Source organism: Neoarius graeffei, chromosome 9 (assembly GCF_027579695.1).
Source record: "Neoarius graeffei isolate fNeoGra1 chromosome 9, fNeoGra1.pri, whole genome shotgun sequence".
Classification (NCBI taxonomy): Eukaryota; Metazoa; Chordata; class Actinopteri; order Siluriformes; family Ariidae; genus Neoarius; species Neoarius graeffei.
Window position 1 is genome coordinate 68951532 of NC_083577.1, and position 25122 is coordinate 68976653.

General features: G+C 42.9%; 1 protein-coding gene across 2 annotated transcripts in view; it reads left to right on the forward strand.

Moving 5' to 3' along the window:
- Nucleotides 1-25122, forward strand: part of als2a (alsin Rho guanine nucleotide exchange factor ALS2 a) — a 101267-nt gene that overhangs the window by 63021 nt on the left and 13124 nt on the right. For both annotated transcript variants that reach the window (XM_060930152.1, XM_060930153.1), the window contains 16 exons: nucleotides 1986-2056; nucleotides 4691-4757; nucleotides 5009-5208; nucleotides 5501-5566; nucleotides 5646-5744; nucleotides 5835-5999; nucleotides 8564-8675; nucleotides 8753-8830; nucleotides 10796-10929; nucleotides 14566-14730; nucleotides 14909-15017; nucleotides 17854-18011; nucleotides 21514-21621; nucleotides 21853-22029; nucleotides 22213-22258; nucleotides 22405-22466. In XM_060930152.1, the coding sequence (XP_060786135.1) occupies nucleotides 1986-2056; nucleotides 4691-4757; nucleotides 5009-5208; nucleotides 5501-5566; nucleotides 5646-5744; nucleotides 5835-5999; nucleotides 8564-8675; nucleotides 8753-8830; nucleotides 10796-10929; nucleotides 14566-14730; nucleotides 14909-15017; nucleotides 17854-18011; nucleotides 21514-21621; nucleotides 21853-22029; nucleotides 22213-22258; nucleotides 22405-22466 (1817 nt within the window). The remainder of the gene's footprint in view (nucleotides 1-1985; nucleotides 2057-4690; nucleotides 4758-5008; nucleotides 5209-5500; nucleotides 5567-5645; nucleotides 5745-5834; nucleotides 6000-8563; nucleotides 8676-8752; nucleotides 8831-10795; nucleotides 10930-14565; nucleotides 14731-14908; nucleotides 15018-17853; nucleotides 18012-21513; nucleotides 21622-21852; nucleotides 22030-22212; nucleotides 22259-22404; nucleotides 22467-25122) is intronic.

Genomic DNA, 25122 nt, shown 5'->3' on the forward strand with positions numbered 1-25122 from the left:
TCATTAACATGACTGGGTATAAAAAGAGCATCTTGGAGTGGCAGCGGCTCTCAGAAGTAAAGATGGGAAGAGGATCACCAATCCCCCTAATTCTGCGCCGACAAATAGTGGAGCAATATCAGAAAGGAGTTTGACAGTGTAAAATTGCAAAGAGTTTGAACATATCATCATCTACAGTGCACAATATCATCAAAAGATTCAGAGAATCTGGAAGAATCTCTGTGCGTAAGGGTCAAGGCCGGAAAACCATACTGGGTGCCCGTGATCTTCGGGCCCTTAGACGGCACTGCATCACATACAGGCATGCTTCTGTATTGGAAATCACAAAATGGGCTCAGGAATATTTCCAGAGAACATTATCTATGAACACAATTCACCGTGCCATCCGCCGTTGGCAGCTAAAACTCTATAATTCAAAGAAGAAGTCGTATCTAAACATGATCCAAAAGCGCAGACGTCTTCTCTGGGCCAAGGCTCATTTAAAATGGACTGTGGCAAAGTGGAAAACTGTTCTGTGGTCAGACGAATCAAAATTTGAAGTTCTTTATGGAAATCAGGGACGCCGTGTCATTCGGACTGAAGAGGAGAAGGACGACCCAAGTTGTTATCAGCGCTCAGTTCAGAAACCTGCATCTCTGATGGTATGGGGTTGCATTAGTGCGTGTGGCATGGGCAGCTTACACATCTGGAAAGACACCATCAATGCTGAAAGGTATATCCAGGTTCTAGAGCAACATATGCTCCCATCCAGGCGACGTCTCTTTCAGGGAAGACCTTGCATTTTCCAACATGACAATGCCAAACCACATACTGCATCAATTACAGCATCATGGCTGCGTAGAAGAAGGGTCCGGGTACTGAACTGGCCAGCCTGCAGTCCAGATCTTTCACCCGTAGAAAACATTTGGCGCATCATAAAACGGAAGATACGACAAAAAAGACCTAAGACAGTTGAGCAACTAGAATCCTACATTAGACAAGAATGGGTTAACATTCCTATCCCTAAACTTGAGCAACTTGTTTCCTCAGTCCCCAGACGTTTACAGACTGTTGTAAAGAGAAAAGGGGATGTCTCACAGTGGTAAACATGGCCTTGTCCCAACTTTTTTGAGATGTGTTGTTGTCATGAAATTTAAAATCACCTAATTTTTCTCTTTAAATGATACATTTTCTCAGTTTAAACATTTCATATGTCATCTATGTTCTATTCTGAATAAAATATGGAATTTTGAAACTTCCACATCATTGCATTCCGTTTTTATTTACAATTTGTACTTTGTCCCAACTTTTTTGGAATCGGGGTTGTAATTGCCCAGAATTTATACCATTCCAAAACTGTCAGAAGTCAAGGTCTGCTCTCGTCTCTAGCCATACCGAATGTCCTTGATCATTATGTACACACTGGAGGCACTTAATCTTCCCAACTTATTTGTTTTTCTCAGACCTTAATCCTGATTGATGGGTGACTCATTCCAGTTTGAGTTTGTGTTTGCAAGCTAGTCTGCATTTTTCTTTTTACTGGTCCATTGTGGAAACATAATTCTGCCCATGAAGATTACTTTTTGCTCTCCTAAATGAAGTCTTTTGTTTATCACTTCATCATTTCTGTTCCTCTTCTAGTTGGTGTGTGTAAAGCAGGATTAGGCAGTCTGTCATTTTCATGCTTAAGTCCCGGTTCCTTTTGACTGGTTAACCAGTTTTTTTCACTTTGTCATTTTACTGAGTGTTTCTGAACCTGGATTTTCAGACAATTCAAATGCATTTTGCTTTGTGTCTTCTATTATTTCCTCTGCATTGTATTGAAATTATATTTTCGATTTGCTATTCTCCTACTATTTGTAACTCAAAAACTCATGGTACTCAATCAGATATTTTGGGTTTGAGTATTGTTTTCCAAAGCGTCAGAGACAGGAGACATGACTGAAATTCTCTGAATGAATTTTTGTGAACCGTGTATATATCAATGGTGTTTGTCTTTTTCTCAGTTTTCCTCTTACCATGTCTATATGCTGGCCACGCTCTGGGTGGAACCCATCTCCGACGAGAATATTGGATTGTAAGTTACTCATTCACTCATCTTTAACCACTACAATAATAGCTTCATTTCCAACGCTTCCAAATGTTTGTTCATATTTGCACTAGTACCAGGTCATATGTGGGCGTTCACCACTTAAATCACAGACTTGCATTGCTCATGTTCATAACTACTGTATCTACCTTTACTGTCGTTGCTGAATAATAAGCATTAGGGTGAATAAACATATGAAAAACCGAGAGTTCACTGGGTTGGACTATTCAGATAAACTGTTGATAATAATGCCCATACACATGGCATTCATACTGTATGAGGTATTAATGAATGAAAATTTTATTCACACACAGTGTATAATATAAGAGAGAAAATATACTAAAAGGCTTAGTTTTTCTATGATGTATAATAGAAAAAGAATTTGCAAACAATAGTTACTACAGTTATTGATATAAGGTGTGTGTGTGGTTGTTGAAATAATATAAACTTTCGTGTCAACAGCCACCCATGTCATATTGCAATCTTTTTTTTTTTTGGTTAGAATAAGAGAACTATACAAATATACATTGTGGCTGGCTGTCCGGTCACGTTTTCGTTTCCGGGCCATATCTTTAAAACTACTGACGGGTGTACCCCGCCTTTCGCCCGTAGTCAGCTGGGATAGGCTCCAGCTTGCCTGCGACCCTGTAGAACAGGATAAAGCGGCGACAGATAATGAGATGAGAAAAAGTATTTTTCAATTTTTTTACATACATAGATTTTGACGTAGTTTCTAAGAGCAATGTTCATTTCCGGAGCATATATCCAAAACTATTCATGATACGGATTTGAAACTTGGTATACATGTTAACAATGTGATGTATATGTGCCTTTTCATACTAAGAAGTTTGAGAAATTTAAATTTTTCATGTTTCCATGGAAACAGTTTCAGACCTGGTCTCTCAGGCTAGTCTTTGGGTTAGGTTTTGTTTCCGGAGCAGAACTTGAAAACTATGAGTGGTACGGTCTTGAAAGTCGGTATATGTGTTGATTAAGTAATGTATATGTGCCTTTTGATACTAAGAAATGTGAGAAATTGTAATTTTTAGCTCACCTGGACCAAAGGTCCGGTGGGTTTATGCCATGAGCTGCTGAGGTCGGTGTAAAGAGGTCGGGTTGGTTTCCTGCAGCAGAACTTGAAAACTGTGACAAATAATATCTTGAAAGTTGGTATATAGGGCGGGGCATATAGATGACTCTGTCTTCTTGTTGTTGATTTAAATAAGATATGATTTTAAGGCGGGGCGGCACCGTGGTGTAGTGGTTAGCGCTGTCGCCTCACAGCAAGAAGGTCCGGGTTCGAGCCCCGTGGCCGGCGAGGGCCTTTCTGCGTGGAGTTTGCATGTTCTCCCCGTGTCCGCGTGGGTTTCCTCCGGGTGCTCCGGCTTCCCCCACAGTCCAAAGACATGCAGGTTAGGTTAACTGGTGACTCTAAATTGACCGTAGGTGTGAATGTGAGTGTGAATGGTTGTCTGTGTCTATGTGTCAGCCCTGTGATGACCTGGCGACTTGTCCAGGGTGTACCCCGCCTTTCGCCCGTAGTCAGCTGGGATAGGCTCCAGCTTGCCTACGACCCTATAGAACAGGATAAAGCGGCTAGAGATAATGAGATGAGATGATTTTAAGGCTGATTTAAATAATGGAAGTGATCCTAAGTTTTTATCCCCCGCTGGCCGAAAGGCCCGAAGGGGGATTATGTCATTGCGATGTCCGTTTGTCCATCCATCCTGGAAAGGGTACTCGCCTTCTGAAATCAACTCCTCTCAATTTTTGGAGGAATTTCATGAAACTTGTCAGGATTTTTTGTTATATGTCGGTAATACGCATATTGCAATTTCGTTCACTTCAGTCACATTTTGCCAGAGTTATGGCATAGTTGCCAGCGGGGGATATTGTGCTCTCAGAGCACTCTTGTTGATTCTCGTGGGAGTTCCTTCCCAGAGTTCGGAGGCGGCAAATTGAAAGGAAAATTTACCATAATTTGTCTTGGTAGGTGGTATATTCCCCTTAGCTGAAAATCTGGTGTTGTAAGAATGTTGTTCGTTAGCCATCTTGAGCAGATTTCTAAATGTTTTACGAACTAGTAAGGTATTATTTTCAATTTTATACACCAGTACAGATGTATTCAATGCGAAAATAGTCTCAAAAGTTAAGATTCCAAGGATATTATAGAAAGGAGCAGCATGTTCCCTTGCACTGGCAAAGAAAATGTTTCTAATACACTTATTTTGTATTGTTGAAATCCTAGTGAGGTTGGATTTACAGGTACTACCCCATGCCAGAATACCGTAAGATAAATATGGGTAAATTAAAGAATAATAAACGTCTGTTAAAGTCTTCAGATTAACATCTTAGTTTACATATATATGATTCCTATATTTTTGGATAATTTGGATATTTTTCAGTGTGAATAGAGCCAGCGTATGAGTATTGTAAGGTTCTTGTATTTAGTTCTTGAAGGATCACAGCACTGCACATTTAACTTTGCTGATAATTAAGCTGATAACCTGAATCTGACCTGTAAGACCAGAGTCCCTGGGCTGTTCTGTGGTCCTCCAAGACAGCAGTTTGATCAATCTGGAGTAATGTGTACGATGAGTTTTCCTACAATAACATTGTCAGGTTGGGACTGAAGCTAACGACGCCTGAAGAAAACTTAACTTTGTTGGCATCTTCACCTCTGGAGAAGGTACAAGTCTCTCAGTATTATGACCATTTCTATCCTGTTTATTATAATCCACAAATATTCAGGCTATTCAGTATTTGATTAATTTTTGATCTCAGTCACACAGTCTTTTATCCAAAAAGCTTTTAGTCATTTTATAAGCAAGATCAAATCATTCTTTGGTTAAAAAAATTTAAATATTATTATATTAATAATATAGAATTTGCTAAATTAATATTTTGTATTGCACTGTCTCTCTCTCTCTCTCTGTTCAGGGGAAGTGGCTGAGGGCCATTAACCAGGCTGTGGAAAACGTGCTCGGAGTGGACCAAGACGGACAGCCTTTCAGTTTGAGTGGCAGTCAGAGGGCAGAGCCTCCTATTTCACGCACTGCCACTTATACATTTACTAAAGAGGGCAGACTCAAAGATGCGACATACACCGGCCGCTGGCTCTCAGGCAAGCCTCATGGCAGGTGAGTCCATGCAACAGTCTCATTAGAACATACTGGAATTATTTGTCTCAATGTATCTTCAGTTCATTTTATATTTCTGGAGTTGAATTGCAAAAATAAGCCTCCTATGATTATTTTTGATAATTTTTAAAAAAAAATTTTCAAATAACAAAAAATATTGCGCTTGTCAGAGCAATCCATTACTTGTTTAGCAAGCCATTATATCGCGCAAGAAAAACATACAAATTGGAGCCGTCCACTAAACGACCGTCTTCTGCTATTAGTAAGCACTGTTTCATTTCTCTTCCAACAGCGGCACCTTGAAGTGGCCTGATGGCAGAGTTTACTATGGGACATTTAAAAATGGCCTGGAAGATGGGTCTGTAGATAAATAATACGCAAAATTTTGAAAATGGATGTTCCATCATTCTCCATTGTCATATATTTTCTGTTTCTAGGTTTGGAGACTGTATGATGCCCAACAAGTCTTTCAACAGGTATGATCGTTACAAGGGCCACTGGAAGGAGGGCAAAATGCACGGATTTGGGACATATTGGTAATATGACTATTATTTTGAGTTCTGTAGCCTGTGCTGCTAGTCTGTTTCTGTCCTGTGTTGCTGACCCTGTGTGCTTCCTGTGCTCAGGTATGCTACCGGTGAGGTGTATGAGGGCTCATTTCAGGAGAACCTGCGTCATGGCCATGGAATGATGAGCAGTGGCAGGCTGGCCTCTTCGTCCAGCAGTGTGTTTGTTGGCCAGTGGGTCCATGACAAGAAAACCGGCTATGGCGTACTTGACAACATCACACAGTTTGTGACTCTTACATGGTTTTGTGATTTTCCTCTTTTGATTTTGTTAAAACCCTCATGATGTAGACTGCCAACATAACATGAGCTTGGACAAAGAGGCTTCTTTAAAGGTCCCATGGCATGAAATTTTCACTTTCTGATGTTTTTTAACGTTAAAATGAGTTCCTCTGACCTTCTTAAGTCACCCCAGTGGCTAGAAATGTCATAATGTGTAAACCAAACTATGCCCACCCTTTGTCAACATTTGAGAATGGCGTGTCAAAATGGCGCGTTGATAGGCTCTTCCCTTTACTACGTCAGCAATGGAGATGATCCCCACGCCCCCCCTCTGGATTCCCACCCGCTGTATGGATTGCCCGCCCAGCTCAAAAGTTGCCACCATAGATACGTCACTTCAATTTTGTAGTGAGGAGACCATAGAGGACACAACAACATGGCACCACCTAAGCGAGCGAAACATGGAAATTGCGCTGTACATGGATGTGACAACACAGAAAAGAGTCTGTTTTTACTGCCGACGGGAGAGCCCCTGAAGACGCAGTGGCTTAATTTTATTTACTCCAATAATACGCCGTCGAGTCTACCTAAGACGGTGTATGTTTGTCGGAAGCATTTTCCTGATGAATGTTTCCACAACTTGGGACAGTACAGGGCAGGTTTTGCACATCAACTGTCACTGAAGCCTGGGTCCGTACCAAGCATCCCTGCCGCATCAGCCACAAACAGCGAACAAGTAAGTGTATAACTGTTAAAGGGATAGTTTGGGATTTTTGACATGAATCTGTATGGCATCCCCATCAATAGTGTCGTGCAAACACACTGACTTACCCCTGACAGCATCCTGTGAGTCCAGTTCTTGTCCAGTTTTGGTCCAGACGAAAGTAGTCCGGCAAGTTTGTTGGGGTCACGAAAGTAAAACGTTTTTCGTCTCAAAACAGTATGTGTTCAAAAGAGTGATATATTTGCATCACAAAACCGTTGTCAAATAAAAAGTCAGACCTCGAAATCGCTTGGCACTATTTTCTCTCCCTTCTTATCACTGCACGCTGCCGCCAGGTGACAGCCACGGCTGTTTCATTCATTGTTTTAGTGATGGGAATTTCGGCTCTTTTGGCTCTTTTTACTATAAGGAGCCGGCTCTTTCGGAAGATTTTTTATAATTATTTCTCATGACCTGTACATTCACATCGAGTACACATCGATGCAAATGAACACGAAGGGATTTACTAGACCAATTTATATCTGGAACTATTTTCAGCCACAGCACAGGCAAAGCACCGCTGCAGGCACAAAGACACCGCACAGCACCTGAAAACGGGTGCGCAGCGCCTGAAAACCCGTTTTCAGGCGCTGCGCGGTGTCTTTGCGCCTTCCTTTTCCTACCTATTCCTTTAATTGCTGCAATTAACTAGTTAATTCTGATTCTATTTCTCCTCTCAGTTATAATCTGTCCTGCTTTTGAAAAGATCCTCTCTGGGGGGACAGATGCTGCCACTATACACATCCTCCGTGCCATCACGTGTGTAAGCCGTGGATAGAGTGCAGCCTTGGTCTCCCACCAGCTTAGTGGGTCTGCGTTTCGCTGTCACCTGGCGGCAGCGCGCAGTGATAAGAAGGGAGAGAAAATAGTGCCAAGCGATTTCGAGGTCTGACTTTTTATTTGGCAACGGTTTTGTGATGCAAATATATCACTCTTTTGAACACATACTGTTTTGAGACGAAAAACGTTTTACTTTCGTGACCCCAACAAACTTGCCGGACTACTTTCGTCTGGACCAAAACTGGACAAGAACTGGACTCACAGGATGCTGTCAGGGGTAAGTCAGTGTGTTTGCACGACACTATTGATGGGGATGCCGTACAGATTCATGTCAAAAATCCCAAACTATCCCTTTAAGTCGTTTTTCCGTGTTTTAAAATCGGTGCGTTAGCCTTGCAATGGCTACATTAGCTGTGCAGCTAACCGCTTCCTGCAGTTAGCCAGGTACTCTGCGCTACAAAACCAAAAAGCATACAGCATGCTCTGTTAAACTGAGTTTAGTCTGGAAATTGACTGTAACACAGGTAGCATGCCCGCAGCTTGGTCAAGCCCCTCCCCCATGGCCCGCCCCCACCCTCTACCCTTCCCCGCCTCCATGCTTCTCATTAGCAAAACGACGCACTGGGAAAAGCGCTGAAATGGGGCTTTCTCCCAGGAGGCTATATCTATGTGCCGAGGGTTCATTTCGAGAAAGGCTGCGGATATAACATCCGGAAACCTCCACGAGCCCGTTTAAAGCATCAACAAACCACCATGCCATGGGTCCTTTAATGGAATGTCAGTCATGTTTTCTTTTAAAGCATTCAAGCATAAGCATATGTTTGTTTTGGAGGGAACACTGCAGAGAATCTGTATCTCAGGATTTTTAATTTTGAGTTCAACAGCCAGCTTTAGCTCAGTTCACGCAAACTGACTATACCTTTTAATCACTTTTAATATGTGACATGAAAAGGACTGTTGCATGCTTTTGTGCTGAGATTTTATTTATTTTTTTATTAAACTTTAATTCCCCCTCCCCTTTCAGAGGAGAAAAATACATGGGCATGTGGCTGGAGGACCAAAGGCAGGGGGCTGGGGTTGTGGTCACCCAGTTTGGCCTATATTACGAAGGAGAGTTTAGTAATAACAAAATGATGGTGAGTGCTAAGCATTCGCCGTGACATTTAACACTGGTTCGACGGTTGAATGAAACGTAACTGTTATTTGTCACCAGGGGACTGGGTTTCTGCTCTGTGATGATGACACTTCCTTCGAGGGAGAGTTTTCAGAAGACTGGATGTTGAACGGCAAGGTACAACTGATTTAGCAGAATATCACAAAGTAGTTCTGAAGAATTGCGCAATACTATAGACCTCTTGCAGTCACGTGACCGGAATGTAAACAGCCGTCATCTTGTCGGTAAAAAACACAGCTGAATACTGCTGCACTCGTGTACAAAATGGATCAATTTCAATCGACGGACTACACGGCTCATTTTTCTAATGAACAGATAACTAGATATATGTCTAAAATAAACGATCTACAGATTAGTGACCCTTATGGCTTACCGGACGGAGTTTTCACGACCGTGTCAGTGGATATTGAACCGCCAGCGGAATACCCAGATGTGTATAATTACCTCATTAACTTTCCCTCGCTGTTCAGTGGTGAAGCACTGCGTGCTTATAAATCTCTGGACAGTTATCTTTACAGAAATTCAGGATTTGTCAGGGGCAATTCCATGTAAATGTCAACCTCACCATGCAAAAATAAAGCAACATGTAATACATCAAAACCACTCCCAGAGATATCACCTAGGCCTGTATTTTACAGATGTGAATAAGTTGAACCAATTTGTAACCAACCTAATGTGTCACTGTCAGTCTTTCTTTCTTATAATGTAAAACCCAAGCTAAAATCAACTTTGATGATGTACAATTCTATATTATTGCCACAAGCCACAGAAATGTATGCTAAAATCCACAAAACAGCAAAACAATAGCCATCCTAAATATTATTTAAGAACTTTGATAGTTTTAGCTGATATTTAGAGTTTTTCAAAGGGTTATGGTGGTTAAATTGCTGATTTTCTAAACATATGCCATGTCTATTTCAGACGCGTCACATCCATAACGGAATTTCGTCACATCCATAACGCTGACTTTTCCTTCCGAAACTCTGCATGAAATACAAAATATTTTAAACAAAGATTTTTTAATATTCACCTTGGACCCCTCTATCAAATGGATATCTCCATTTCGACATTAGGTTTACACTTTCACAGAGTTTGATAAAAATGTACAGTCACCCAAGAAAAGTGATACTTTTTCTGTCACGTCCATAACGCATCTTTTATTGGCGTTTTCTGGCATGCCCTAGATGTACTATGGGAATTGTTCTTGTTCTATCACTTCTCCAGTATGGTACAGCCTTAAAATATGCAACACCTGTTTAAATACTGGGAGACAATAAAACATGCACTGGGTCATTTGTTGCCATTTTGAGTTCAAGTGTCACGTCCATAATGCTGGAATTGCTCTCAGCCGCCCTCAGACGTGGCATCTTGTAAACAAGAAAATAACAATCCTCATTGGACGGGTAAGTCACTTAAGTATTGAGACCCCGCTGGTCTCGCTATCTCGTCCGGAATGTTGTGCATGCGATGGAAATCGCTACAAACCGTCATTTTCTGCTGGAAACCAATGTCCGGTAAGTCCATACGGTTGTAGTGGATATTGAAGTCCGGTACAGACGAACAACACGCAAAAATACACACAAAAAACATAAAAAACATGCACAGGTAGGGAGAGCTTGTAGCCGCAGCATCCCCGTCATGCGCCGCCATATCCACTATTATGGTTGAATATTTTATATTATCAGTTAGATCAAGTATCAGTAGTCTATCACTATTACTGTATATATAGTATACCTGATAGCAGCAATCCATTTTGCACGCCTGTCAGGGTCCCGTGGCAGCCTACTGTCAAGTGTATGTGAGCATCATGGGTTTCCCACACTTGAAAGGGAAGGACTCGGACACAGGATTCCACTCGTCTTATGTTTTATTGATTTTCAGTGGAGTTGACGTTGTAGTAGAATTGTATATAGTAGGGTTTTCCAGAAGAAAAGGTAGAAGCAGAAGTAGAAGGCAGAAATATGGCGTTTGACCGACAAGGTGGCGTCTGTTTACAATCTGGATCGGATGTGACGTCACATGCAAGTGCTCCATACATTTCTGATTTGTGTGATTCATCTGCTGTAATGTGATTGGATGCAGGGTGTCCTGTCCATACCTAACGGCGACTCTTTTGATGGGATCTTTGTGGGTGAGTGGGGATCTGAACTGAAAGTGGCTGGCACCTTTACAAAGCTCTGCCTGTTTGAGACTGAGAAGGCGGAGAAGCAGACCTTGTAAGTATGCAGCTAACACTTTTTATCTTTTATCTTAACCACTCTGTGGTACTTCTTCAAATAAATGGTTATTTAAATACGTTGGCCTTTAATATTTAGCAGAGGTAGACTGTACTTAAGTACACTGTGAGTATCTGTCATACTTTTCACTCCACTACATTTCTATCAAGGTCCTCGTTACTAGTTACTATAAAGCAGCTTTGAAAGTGGATGTTTTTTTTTCTTTTCTTTTCTAAAACGTGATTGGTTTTTTCGCAGGTGACACTGAGGCAGCCTATCAGTAATCACTAGGGTCATGTCACGTCCATAGACTGGATAAAATCAAGTTCAGTCATTTCTCAGCAGCGTTATTTAACACAATCAGCTGATGGCAGAATAGAAGGAGGCGGTTCTTCTGGGGAACGCACGCACTCATGGCTTTACCTAGAGCCCATGTTTCAGTTTTCTGAAAGGATTAAAGATACATTTCGTTTAAAATGTTTGCCAAAAACGAACCACATCACAGCCTACAAAAACTCGCCGTCCGACCTGCGGAAGCACGTTGAAGTACATAAACGTTTTATTCCAAGAGAAAGCTTGCAATGAAGTTGCCTGTGCTTTTAGAACTAGCGATAACATTGCAATAGCTATGCAGTCTGGTTAGTCAAATGACTTTCTATGGATTTGCCCGCCAAGTTGCCGTCGCCTTGACCACGGCTAACAGTTACACATAGCTAGTTAACGTGGACACTGTTAGTTAGCATGTAAAAATGGAGTTACGCTAACATGAATAACGTTAACTTATCTGAAGTCCTTTCAGAAATGTGTTTTAGCATAACCTTGCCAAATAAACAGAATGTAGAAATCTTTCTTTTCTAGTAGCATTAGCTACCCAATATGATTTCGAGTTTGAAAAGAGTTTGCTAGCATGTCAGGTGGAGTTTCACTGACTAGCTAGTTTAACGTTAAACCACCATGATGCACAGCATGCGTTCATTTTGTGGATTCACATTTCTGTCTTTGGTAACGGCATTAGGTTTTGTAAGCGTTGTGGCAATAATACAACGATGCGTTGGCAGAAAATGTACTTTTAATACTTAAGTATTTTTAAAAGCAAGCACTAAAGTACTTAAGCAAAAAAAATTGACTGGACAACTTTCACTTGTATCGGAGTAACATTTGACCATATTTAGTCATATTAAATATTAAATAATTAATTTTTAATAAATAAGTAATAAATTAATAATAAGTAATAAATTTTAATACTTAAGTATTTTTAAAAGCAAGCACTAAAGTACTTAAGCAAAAAAAATTGACTGGACAACTTTCACTTGTATCGGAGTAACATTTGACCATATTTAGTCATATTAAATATTAAATAATTAATTTTTAATAAATAAGTAATAAATTAATAATAAGTAATAAATTTTAATACTTAAGTATTTTTAAAAGCAAGCACTAAAGTACTTAAGCAAAAAAAATTGACTGGACAACTTTCACTTGTATCGGAGTAACATTTGACCATATTTAGTCATATTAAAGCATGATGTTCAGTCCTGCTTTAAATGAATTAGTAACTAGAGGGAAATTAAGAAGAGTTTAAAGGGTTGTATTCAAAAGCTACATCAATAGATATGCAGGGAAATTATCTATTAATTATCCATACATTAAACTTGCTTTTCTGTGCTTACCTGAAATGACCTGTGTGGGGATGATGACTTTGAACTTGCCATGTTTTATTGATTATTTATTTATTTAAGATTGTTTACAAGCCCAAGCACAAGAAGCTTTAAAGCCCAAAGCTGGGATAAAAATATAAACTGACAAAGCAGTTAAACCTCTAGGGAAAATGTGCAGTACAGTGTCGCCTTGAAGCAAGCCTCAAAAAATCCTATGATAATATGCATATATTATATAATTATATATAGAGAATCCAATAATTGAAGCCAAGAAGCTTTTATTTGTCCCACGTACACTCAAGTACACAGTGAAATGTAACCCGTCTGAAGCAGTGAGCACTGAGCACACACATACCCAGAGCAGTGGGCAGCTATGCTACAGCACCCAGGGAGCAGTTGTGGGTTGAGCACTTCAGCCCAACCTCAGGCCATGGCTGAGCCGTGTTAACCTAACTGCACGTCCTTGGACTGTGGGGGAAACCGGAGCACCCGGAGGAAACCCACACAGACACGGAGAGAACATGCAAACTCCACACAGAAAGGCCCCCGTCAGCCGCTGGGCTCAAACCCAGAACCTTCTTGCTGTGAGGCAACAGTGCTAACCACTACACCACCGTGCCACCATGAATGAAACTAGAAGCCTCACAATTGTGATAAAGGTTGACAGTGTACATAAAGCTTCGAAAGATGTCCCTGTAAAATATGACTTGTAGGGAGGGGAGCAGAGAAAATGCTCTTATTACTGTCCGAACAACACTTAATCCAAAGACAATTCTGGGGTCTAATGTGCATAGCTTCAGAATGAACGCCTTATTAACTCTGTATATAACCCTGTCTGGGCGGCACGGTGGTGTAGTGGTTAGCGCTGTCGCCTCACAGCAAGAAGGTCCTGGGTTCGAGCCCCGTGGCCGGCGAGGGCCTTTCTGTGCGGAGTTTGCATGTTCTCCCCGTGTCTGCGTGAGTTTCCTCCGGGTGCTCCGGTTTCCCCCACAGTCCAAAGACATGCAGGTTAGGTTAACTGGTGACTCTAAATTGACCGTAGGTGTGAATGTGAGCGTGAATGGTTGTCTCTGTCTATTGCCGCTTTTCCACTACCAACGCGGCTGAGTTGGGCTGAGCCGTGCCGTGCTGAGTTGGGCCGAGTCGAGCTGAGTGGGGCTGTTGGAGTTGCATTTCGACTACAACCGCGCTGAACCGTGCTGGCTGGAAGTGGGTGGACACATTGGGTGGAGTTAGCGAAAGTGGGTGGACGTCACGTGATGTCGTTAGGCGGCGCAAACAGTGACATCAGTGACCTTTTAAGCGGTAGTCTCACGACCCGGATAGTAAACAATAAACATGGAGGACATGGAGTCGTTAGTGTTGCTGGTCTTGGTGCTGTGGCTTGTTGTCACCGACAACGCCAACAGATACTGGCAAGAGCGTATAGATGAGGCGAGGCGCATAAGGCTTCAGAAATTCTCGTAATTCGTAATTATTCTTCTTCCGGGTTTACGGTGTTTACAGATCCCAGCGTGCTCGCGGGGCGTGTGTGGGCATGTGAGGACACTCCTCCTCACCAATCAGTGCACAGGAGAGTGTCTCCTCACGCCCCTAGCCCCACTCGGCTCGGTTTGGCTCGCTTCAGCCCTACTCCAAAACCGTGCGAGTTTTGGGTGCTGAGTAGGGCTGAAGCGAGCTGAGTCGTGCTGCTCTGAGGTAGTCAAAACGCGAGCCGTGTCGGGCTGAAGTGAGCTGAAGTGAGCTGAAAAAGGGTAGTGGAAAAGGGCCATATGCGTCAGCCCTGTGATGACCTGGCGACTTGTCCAGGGTGTACCCCGCCTTTTGCCCGTAGTCAGCTGGGATAGGCTCCAGCTTGCCTGCGACCCTGTAGAAGGATAAAGCGGCTAGAGATAATGAGATGAGATAAACCCTGTCTGGGCAACATTCACTGTGGGTCTGTTTTCTCTAACGTGTGTGTGTGTGTGTGTGTGTGTAGTGAGGTCGGTCGTTATGCAGTCCCTGCTGAGCAGAAATGGACGGTTGTGTTTGAGGAGTGCTGGAGCCATTTGGGTTGTGAAACCCCAGGAGTGGGAGAGAAAGAGAGAGCCTGGGAGAACATAGCAGTCATACTGACATCTAGCCGCAGAGAGCAAAGAGACAGGTACACACACACACACACACACACCCTGTTAGGTTAGATTACATGAGTAAGACCATTTTATAATGACTATTTTGTTCTTAAGAATATATAAGCATACACTTGGTTGTCATATAGCTGTACTGAAGTATTCATACAGGTGGTGTGTATCTGTATGCGTGTGTGTTTGTTTTACCTGCAGTCCAACGACTTTGAGTCGCTCCCAGTGTAAGATTCTGGAGGTGATCCCTCAGCATGTCGGTCCTGTTACCGCTGAAGCCTATGACATCATCCGCCGCTACATCATTAAGGTTAGACCAGTCCTTTTACAAAACCACAGCTTCAGTGTCTGATTGTAGATTGTTTAATAAAGAAACTGAGGCATGTTTATTTAAAGTACATTAACTTCATTGCGAGGTGAACGTTTTCTTCATAAAAGGAAATGCAAGTGTGTTCATAGTACAGTTTTAAAAGCAGCCATGTTATTTTATCTTAATGCATTGCACTGGTTACAGTGAGGAAATAAATGGACCTGCACATAATTCACATTATAAACATCTCCCAAATTTCTTTGGGATTTCTTAGGCTATTGAATTAGTTATATTTATCCATGACTTCTACACTCACTTTTTTTTTCCGTTTCCGGTTGAGAGTACGTCGTGCGCATTCTGGCTGCCGCTTCTCACCGGAGCGCTTTATTTTATTTTCTCTTCTTTATTTATTTATTTTTGTGTTTGTGTAGTTTGGTGTTTCGTTTTTGTTTGAGTGTTTTTGTCCGCCGGTTGTGGTGTAGCTCCGGGCCCAGTTTTAGGCATCGATTCCCTCCAGGCCTTGGTTCGCTGTAGGTGATGCCTGTGCTCCTAGCTATGGACTGCAGTAAGCTCGTTGCTCATTTTAACATCGTGGTTATCCAGCGCTCTGTGCAGTAGTGCTTTCGTGCTTGGCGTGATGTTTCGAGCAATGCTGCTCGGTGGTGTCGCGGCAGCTGTGCAGGCGGTTTGGGACATAACTTCATTACTTAAGTCAAAGTACAGATCCCGCTGGTCAAATGTTACTCCGATACAAGTGAAAGTTGTTCAGTCTTAAGTTAAAGTACTGAAGTACTTGCTTTTAAAAATACTTAAGTATTAAAAGTACATTTTCTGTCAACGCATTGTTGTATTATTGCCACAACGCTTACAAAACCTAATGCCGTTACCAGACAGAAATGTGAATTCACAAAATGAACGCATGCTGTGCCATCATAGTGGTTTAACGTTAAACTAGCTAGTCAGTGAAACGCCACCTGACATGCTAGCAAACTCTTTTCAGACTCAACATCATATTGGGGAGCTAACGCTACTAGAAAAGAAAGATTTCTACATTTTGTTTATTTGGCAAGATTATGCTAAAATATTTCTGAAAGGACTTCAGATAAGTTAACGTTATTCATGTTAGCGCAACTCTGTTTTTACATGCTAACTAACAGTGTCCAAGTTAACTAGCTATGTGTTAACGTTAGCCGTGGACAAGGCGATGGCAACTTGGCGGGCAAATCTATAGAAAGTCATTTGACTAACCAGACTGCATAGCTATTGCAACGTTATCGCTAGCTCTAAAAGCACAGACAACTTCATTGCAAGCTTTCTCTTGGAATAAAATGTTTATATACCTCAATATACTTCTGTAGGTTGGATGGCGAGTTTTTGTAGGCCATGATGTGGTTCATTTTTGGCAAACGTTTAAAACGAAACGAAACTTTAATCCTTTCAGAAAACTGAAACATGGGCTCTAGGTAAAGCCATGAGTGCGTGCATTCCCCAGAAGAACCGCCTCCTTCCATTCTGCCATCAGCTGATTGTGTTAAATAACGCTGCTGAGAAATCACTGAACTTTGATTTTATACAGTCTATGGACGTGACGTGACCCTAGTGATTACTGATAGGCTGACTCAGTGTCACCTGTGAAAAACCAATCACGTTTTAGAAAAGAAAAGAAAAAAAAACATCCACTTTCAAAGCTGCTTCATAGTAACGAGGGCCTTGATGGAAATGTAGTGGAGTGAAAAGTACGATATTTGTCTTTCAAATGTAGTGAAGTTAAAGTCATAAGTTTCCAACAAAATGAATACTCGAGTAAAGTACAGATACTCAAAGTGTACTTAAGTACAGTACTCAAGTAAATGTACTTTGTTACTGTCCACTAGAGCCCTGCACTCCCGCGGGAGTCCCGCGGGACCCGACGCAAAGCAGTGCGGCGCGGGACAAATTGTGAAAGCTCATTGCGGGCGCGGGCGGGAGGGGGAGTGCACAATGCGGGCGCGGGCGGGAGAGGTGATACGCTGCAGTCCCGCTAACTAAAAACGTGTTTAAAATAAAATTTATAAATTATTAATTTATGTCTATCATATATAATTTGTGCTGGATATTTTATTTGGCATTAATAAAAACATTTTAAGATGCCTAAATTTGCGGATGTGGTCTAATCTCGCGTACGTTTCCGATTCCTTTCCGCTCTTCCGTGTTTGAGATCTCCGATCATGGCAGAAGAGCAGAGCTCCTCTAGTGAAGCTCACAATGGGTATCTCTGTAAAGCCTCAGCTGCGCATGCCGCCTGGCAACGCGCACTCTTGCTACGTGCGCTAGGTGAAGGATCGGTCAGTGGAGAGCTCAGCTAAGCTCAGCATGTTTAATTCCCCAAGCCAATGACAAGAACTTTCGTGAGAAATAACGCGAACGTCTGCATCATGTGGGATTTGCGGGCAGGAGCGGGACAAAATATGGCAGGCGGGAGCGGGACTGAAAATCATAATTCTTTGCGGGAGCGGGCGGGAGCGGGACTGCACAATGCTGGACGGGCGGGAGCGGGACTGAAAATTCTGTCCCGCGCAGACCTCTACTGTCCACCTCTGTTGTGGATCCATGGCGTGGTGTTCTGAGTGATGTTGCCCGGTGGTGTCGTGGCTGTGCTGCCGGTGTGGGACTTGTTTTCGCGTGCCTTGTGGTGGGACTGTGGCTGCTACATCATTGGAATGACATCCTGACCTCTATTTGGTGGAATTTTTTTTTTCCTATAATTGTAAAGCGACCTTGGGTTTAGAGAAAGGCGCTATATAAATTTAACTTATTATTATTATTATTATTATTACATGGTGTTAACTCTGACCAGGCGTGTGATACTCGTCTGCATCCTCTGGGCTGGCTGGTGGAGACACTGGTCACTGTGTACAGGATGACGTATGTTGGCGTGGGCTCCAATAGAAGGCTTCTAAAGCAGGCTGTGGAGGAGATCCAGTCCTACCTCAAACGCATATTCCAACTGGTCAGGTAACTGCTGTGTGCTAAAGATTACCAGACACCAGATTCTTCATTCTCCGTTTTAAAAGTGAAGTGGGCTTGTCTAGATCTCATCTCATTATCTCTAGCCGCTTTATCCTTCTACAGGGTCGCAGGCAAGCTGGAGCCTATCCCAGCTGACTACGGGCGAAAGGCGGGGTACACCCTGGACAAGTCGCCAGGTCATCACAGGGCTGACACATAGACACAGACAACCATTCACACTCACATTCACACCTACGGTCAATTTAGAGTCACCAGTTAACCTAACCTGCATGTCTTTGGACTGTGGGGGAAACCGGAGCACCTGGAGGAAACCCACGCGGACACGGAGAGAACATGCAAACTCCACACAGAAAGGCCCTCGCCGGCCCCGGGGCTCGAACCCGGACCTTCTTGCTGTGAGGCGACAGCGCTAACCACTACACCACCGTGCCGCCCGGCTTGTCTAGATATTTAATATAATTGCCTGTACTAATTATTCATGGGGATGAGTCAAAGCAAAAGCTTTTTTTAAGTTTTGCATTGTTTATTGAAAATTGATGTCCCTTAAAGTGTAGGTTTAAGGTAGAAGCACCTATTAAGAACAGTGGACCTGTAGTACTTTTTTACTTTTGCAAATAAAATGTAATGTACTGTTTCTCTAATTTATGTCACACTTTTAAGTTTTTCATTTGATTCACAATACAGTGCGTCTTTGTGTAATTTAATTTGTTTTAAACCACATCGCTGTGAAATCCCCCTTTCTGATTGGCCAGCAGGTGTTGATTAATTTGAACATTTGTCCAGCTGCAAGGTTTAGCAAAATCATTCTAATATGTCATCATTTTTATAGTAACAGATAATTCACAGAGACTTATATGGCAGATACTCCACATGAATGGAAACAAAATTTGACGAAATTGATATGTAGAAATTTTTCTTTCCGTGTTAGTAATGTTAACAATTATGGAAGGAGCCTCCAGTGTCAGTGTTTTGTTACAGTTAGAGGTAAATCTGTTTCTTTACTTTGTCTGACATGGGAAAATCTTTAGGATGGAGAGCTTTGGAGGGGCGACACGGTGGTGTAGTGGTTAGCACTGTCACCTCGCAACAAGAAGGTTCTGGGTTTGAGCCCAGTGGCTGACGGGGGCCTTTCTGTGTGGAGTCTGCATGGGTTTCCTTCAGGTGCTCTGGTTTCCCCCAAAGACATGCAGGTTAGGCTAATTGGTGACTCTAAATTGACTTTAGGTGTGAGTGAGAGTGTGAATGGTTGTGTGTTTCTATGCGTCAGCCCTGTGATGATCTGGCGACTTGTCCAGGGTGTACCCCGCCTCTTGCCCATAGTCAGCTGGGATAGGCTCCAGCTTGCCCACAACCCTGCACAGAATAAGCGGTTATGGATGATGGATGGCTGGAGCTTTGGAGGGTTAAAAAAAAAAAAACGCAACAAGACAAGCTGTATTTTGTTACTGTATTAACTTCAAGAGAGAAAAAAAAGGGAGGCTGATGAAGGAATGACAAGTTATGCAATGTGTAGATGTAAATGTTCCACAAAATTGAGTGTGACTGTAAATGGATATGACAGTGATGTTCTTTAATAAATAAAAAAACATCTTAGCATTGAAAGATTGCTGTGTTAAAAAAAAAAGGTCTAAAATGCTAAAAATATGTGCTGTTTTTGGAAAGTTATCAACTTTGGGGGTGGAAAATATTTTTTCTATAATGGCAGCAGGCAGCACTGACAAGATCATTGTTCCAGTTTCTATAATAATAATAAAAATAAAAATATGTTTCTTTTGTGCAAATTTATATAACAATATGATCAAATGTAGGGCGGCACGGTGGTGTAGTGGTTAGCGCTCACAGCAAGAAGGTCTGGGTTCGAGCCCCGTGGCCGGCGAAGGCCTTTCTGTGCGGAGTTTGCATGTTCTCTCCGTGTCCGCGTGGGTTTCCTCCGGGTGCTCCGGTTTCCCCCACAGTCCAAAGACATGCAGGTTAGGTTAACTGGTGACTCTAAATTGAGCGTAGGTGTGAATGTGAGTGTGAATGGTTGTCTGTGTCTATGTGTCAGCCCTGTGATGACCTGGCGACTTGTCCAGGCCTTTCGCCCGTAGTCAGCTGGGATAGGCTCCAGCTTGCCTGCGACCCTGTAGAAGGATAAAGCGGCTAGAGATAATGAGATGAGATGAGATAAAATATGACAAAGACATAAAATAGCTCATAGTAATGTCCTCTGGTAAAACGCCCTATGGTTACTATAAATCTATGAATATTAAAACATCCTACTGTAAAATAGCAATGATAACCATCCTATATGAGTGATTCTACGCTTATGGGTACTGAAATGGGGACATGAACTTATTCACCTAAAACCATTTCTTTTTTTACCATCAGGTCACAAAACATGTAATCTTTAATGAATGATATGTTAAAAGATAACTTTAATTTTCTGAGATGTAATAAAAACATATTTATATGCCAAAGTCAAGCCTATGAGTTCCAAAATGATGTCTGTTACATTACTTCTGTTACGATTGTCCATCTCGCGTCTGTTACAAATTAATTACAATCTAGCTATATACCATGTTAATCTTATTGAAAGAATGTGTATGTTTATTCTCCTACACATGTTTATTAATTATATTTGCTAAAACATCACCTTCCTATGTTTCAAAAAGTAATTCTACATTGTTAAAATTGAGAATATATATGTCCACAACGGGCGGCACGGTGGTGTAGTGGTTAGCGCTGTCGCCTCACAGCAAGAAGGTCCTGGGTTCGAGGCCCGGGGCCGGCGAGGGCCTTTCTGTGCGGAGTTTGCATGTTCTCCCCGTGTCCGCGTGGGTTTCCTCCGGGTGCTCCGGTTTCCCCCACAGTCCAAAGACATGCAGGTTAGGTTAACTGGTGACTCTAAATTGACCGTAGGTGTGAATGTGAGTGTGAATGGTTGTCTGTGTCTATGTGTCAGCCCTGTGATGACCTGGCGACTTGTCCAGGGTGTACCCCGCCTTTCGCCCGTAGTCAGCTGGGATAGGCTCCAGCTTGCCTGCGACCCTGTAGAAGGATAAAGCGGCTAGAGATGATGAGATGAGATATGTCCGCAACACTTCTGTTACGTTCTGACTTTGGCATATAAATATGTTTTTATTACATCTCAGAAAATTAAAGTCATCTTTTAACATATCATTCATTAAAGATTACATGTTTTGTGACCTGATGGTAAAAAAAAAGAAATGGTTTTAGGTGAATTTTTAAAAATAAGTTCATGTCCCCATTTCAGTACCCATAAGCGTGGAATCACTCATATCCAACAAAGATATTCAAGATAAATGTACCTAATGGGGGACACCCCCCGGTAACATACTAAATATATAATAAATTCACTAATAATAATAATAATAATAATATTCCTTAGCTTCTATTCGATAGCTTCATAAGAACTAATAAAAAGCCAACCTAATAAAAAAATGTTTTCAGTAAACTCTTGAATCTATCAATTTCTGCCTGCCAGATTTCTATTTCCTGGCCTTCCCCAAGAGGGTGGCTTTATCCCTGACTCAGAGAGGAGGGTCAGTGACTTTCTGACCAGCAGCACACGCTCAGATTCCAGCCAGCAGGGGTAAGACCATAACAACGGTGTTGATGATTATCATAGCCTGTTTGGGGAAAAAGTACACCTGCATTTAAATGATCTCCAGGGCTCCTTAGTTTATAACTAAACAATGAGAAGAACTTGATCACAGATGGAGTTGATCTTCACTGTTGAAGAACTGACTATGCCTTTCTGATTAATTGATTGTTCTATGTGGTAAATTTAAACAAGTGTGTATTTTGTGTTTGTGTGTTGCAGCTGGATTGTGAGTAGCACTACTTTGCTGCTTCCTGTTTTGTTACCTCGTCTCTATCCTCCTCTCTTCACACTGTACACGCAGGAGAGAGAGCGGGAGGAGGAGGTGTACTGGGAGTGTTTGTTACGCCTCAACAAACAGCCCGACTTGTCTTTGCTCACCTTCCTAGGGGTGCCTCAGTGCGTGATTTAAACAGACACACACACACAAACCCACATGCTTTTAGCACACACTGGCAGTTCCCCTATCATTACAGCACACACTTACTCAATGATGTCTTCTTAAAGAGAGAGTCCACTATCTCTGAACTACATTCACTACAAATATGAAAACGGGTCTTTTGTTTCTTTTTCATTTTTTAGAAAATTCTGGCCAGTCTCGATTTCAGTGTTAGGAGAGATAAAGGATGTGAGTATAAGGTTTTATAGAAAAGGAGTTTAAAACGTAAAAATTTGTTTACAAGATGAAAAAACACCAGTTTAAATGGTGACAAATAATGGACATGCAAGCTTAAAATTGCGCATCTCTAAGTATTCTTTGTAAAAATGTGACAGGTGCTGCCGAGCAGTATGAATGCTTGCTTTGCTACTGCTGTGGAGACTCTGCAACAGATCAGGTAAATAAAGGCTATGTTCACATTAACACGTTTTAGTTTTAAAACATAATTTTTGCTATGTTTACGCCTGGCATCCACACTACTCTGGAGTTTTTATCTCCCGCTGGCCGAAAGGCCCGAAGCAGGATTATGTCGTGGCGATGTCCATCCGTCCATCCCAGGAAGGGTGCTCACCTTCTGAAATCAACTCACAATTTTTGGAGGAATTTCACGAAACTTGGCAGGATTCTTATACGTCGGGAATACGGATATTGTAATTTCATTAAATTCGGTCACATTTTAACAGAGTTAAGGCCTTGATTAACAAAATTATAATTTGACAATTTCATGAGAGTGTTTTCCTTCTGAAATCAGCTCCTCTCACACAATCTTTGGAGGAATTTCACCAAACTTGGCAAAAGGCCTTGTTATATGTCGGTAGAAAGCATATTGTAATTTCATTAAATTGGGTCACATTTTACCAGCGCTACAGCCCTTGATTAACAATCTTGTACTTTCACAATTTCATGAAGGTGTGCCTGTCTTCTGAAATCAACTCCTCACATTTTTTGGAGGAATTTAACCAAACTTGTCAAAAGGCCTTGTTATATGTCAGTAGTACGCATATTGTTATTTTATTCAGTTTGGTCTCATTTTAACAGAGTTGTGGCCCTTAATTAACAACCTTGTTCTTTCATAATTTCATGAAGGTGTGCTTGCCTTCTGACATCAACTCCTGTCACAATTTTTGGACGAATTTCTCAAAGCTTGCCAAAAGGCTTCGTTATGTGACAGTAATGTGCATATTGCGATTTAATTTCTCATCTCATCTCATCTCATTTTCTTCCGCTTATCCGGGGCTGGGTCGCGGAGGCAGCAGTCTGAGCATGGAAGCCCAAACTTCCCTCTCCCTAGACACCTCGGTCAGCTCCTCGGGAAGAACACCGAGGCGTTCCCAGGCCAACCGAGAGACATAGTCCCTCCAGCATGTCCTGGGTCTTCCCCGGGGCCTCCTCCCGGGGGGACATGCCTGGAACACCTCCCCAGGGAGGCGTCCAGGAGGCATCCGAAAGAGATGCCCAAGCCACCTCAGCTGATTCCTCTCGATGTGGAGGAGCAGTGGCTCTACTCCGAGCTCCTCCCGAGTGACTGTGCTTCTCACCCTATCTCTAAGGGAGCGCCCAGCCACCCTGCGAAGGAAACTCATTTCGGCCGCTTGTATCCGTGATCTTGTTCTTTCGGTCATTACCCAAAGCTCATGATCATAGGTGAGTGTCAGAACGTAGATCGACCGGTAAATCGAGAGCTTCGTCTTTGGGCTCAGCTCCTTCTTCACCACGACAGACCAGTAAAGCGACTGCATCACAGCGGAGGCTGCACCGATCCGCCTGTCGATCTCACGCTCCATCCTTCCTTCACTCGTGAACAAGATCCCGAGATACTTAAACTCCTCCACTTGAGGCAGGACTTCTCCACCAACCTGAAGAGGGCAAGCCACTCTTTTCCAGTCGAGAACCATGGCCTCAGACTTGGAGGTGCTGATTCTCATCCCAGCTGCTTCACACTCGACTGCAAACCGCCCCAGTGCATGCTGAAGGTCCTGGTTTGAAGAAGCCAACAGGACATCATCCACAAAATGCAGAGATGAAATCCTGTGGTTCCCAAACAGAATTCCCTCCGGCCCCTGGCTGCACCTAGAAATTCTGTCCATAAAAATTATGAACAGAACCGGTGACAAAAGGGCAGCCCTGCCGGAGTCCAACATGCACTGGGAACAGGTCTGACTTACTGCTGGCAATGCGAACCAGACTCCTGCTCCGTTTGTACAGGGACCGAACAGCCCTTAACAAAGAGCCCCGAACCCCATACTCCCGAAGCACCCCCCACAGGATACCATGAGGGACACGGTCGAATGCCTTCTCCAGATCCACAAAGCACATGTGGACTGGTTGGGCAAACTCCCATGAACCCTCGAGCACCCTATGAAGGGTATAAAGCTGGTCCAGTGTTCCATGACCAGGACAAAAACCACATTGTTCCTCCTGGATCCAAAGTTCGACTATTGGCTGAATTCTCCTCTCCAGTACCCTGGAGTAAACCTTCCCTGGGAGGCTGAGAAGTGTGATTCCCCTATGATTGGAGCACACTCTCCGGTCCCCTTTCTTAAAAAGAGGGACCACCACCCCGGTCTGCCACTCCAGAGGCACTGTCCCCAACCGCCACGCGATGTTGCAGAGGCGTGTCAGCCAAGACAGCCCCACAACATCCAGAGACTTGAGATACTCAGGCCGGATCTCATCCACCCCCGGTGCCTTGCCACCGAAGAGCTTGCAAACCACCTCAGTGACTTCAGCTTGTGTAATGGACGAGTCCACCTCTGAGTCATCAGCTTCCACTTCCTCAATGGAAGACGTGACGGTGGGATTGAGGAGATCCTCGAAGTATTCCTTCCACCACCCGACAATATCCCCAGTCGAGGTCAACAGCTCCCCACCCGCACTGTAAACAGTGTTGGCAGAGTACTGCTTCCCCCTCCTGAGGTGCCGGATGGCTTGCCAGAATTTCCTCAAGGCCAACCGATAGTCCTCCTCCATGGCCTCACCGAACTCCTCCCAGTTCCGAGTTTTTGCCTCTGCAACTGCCCGAGCTGTGGCACGCCTGGCCTGCCAATACCCGT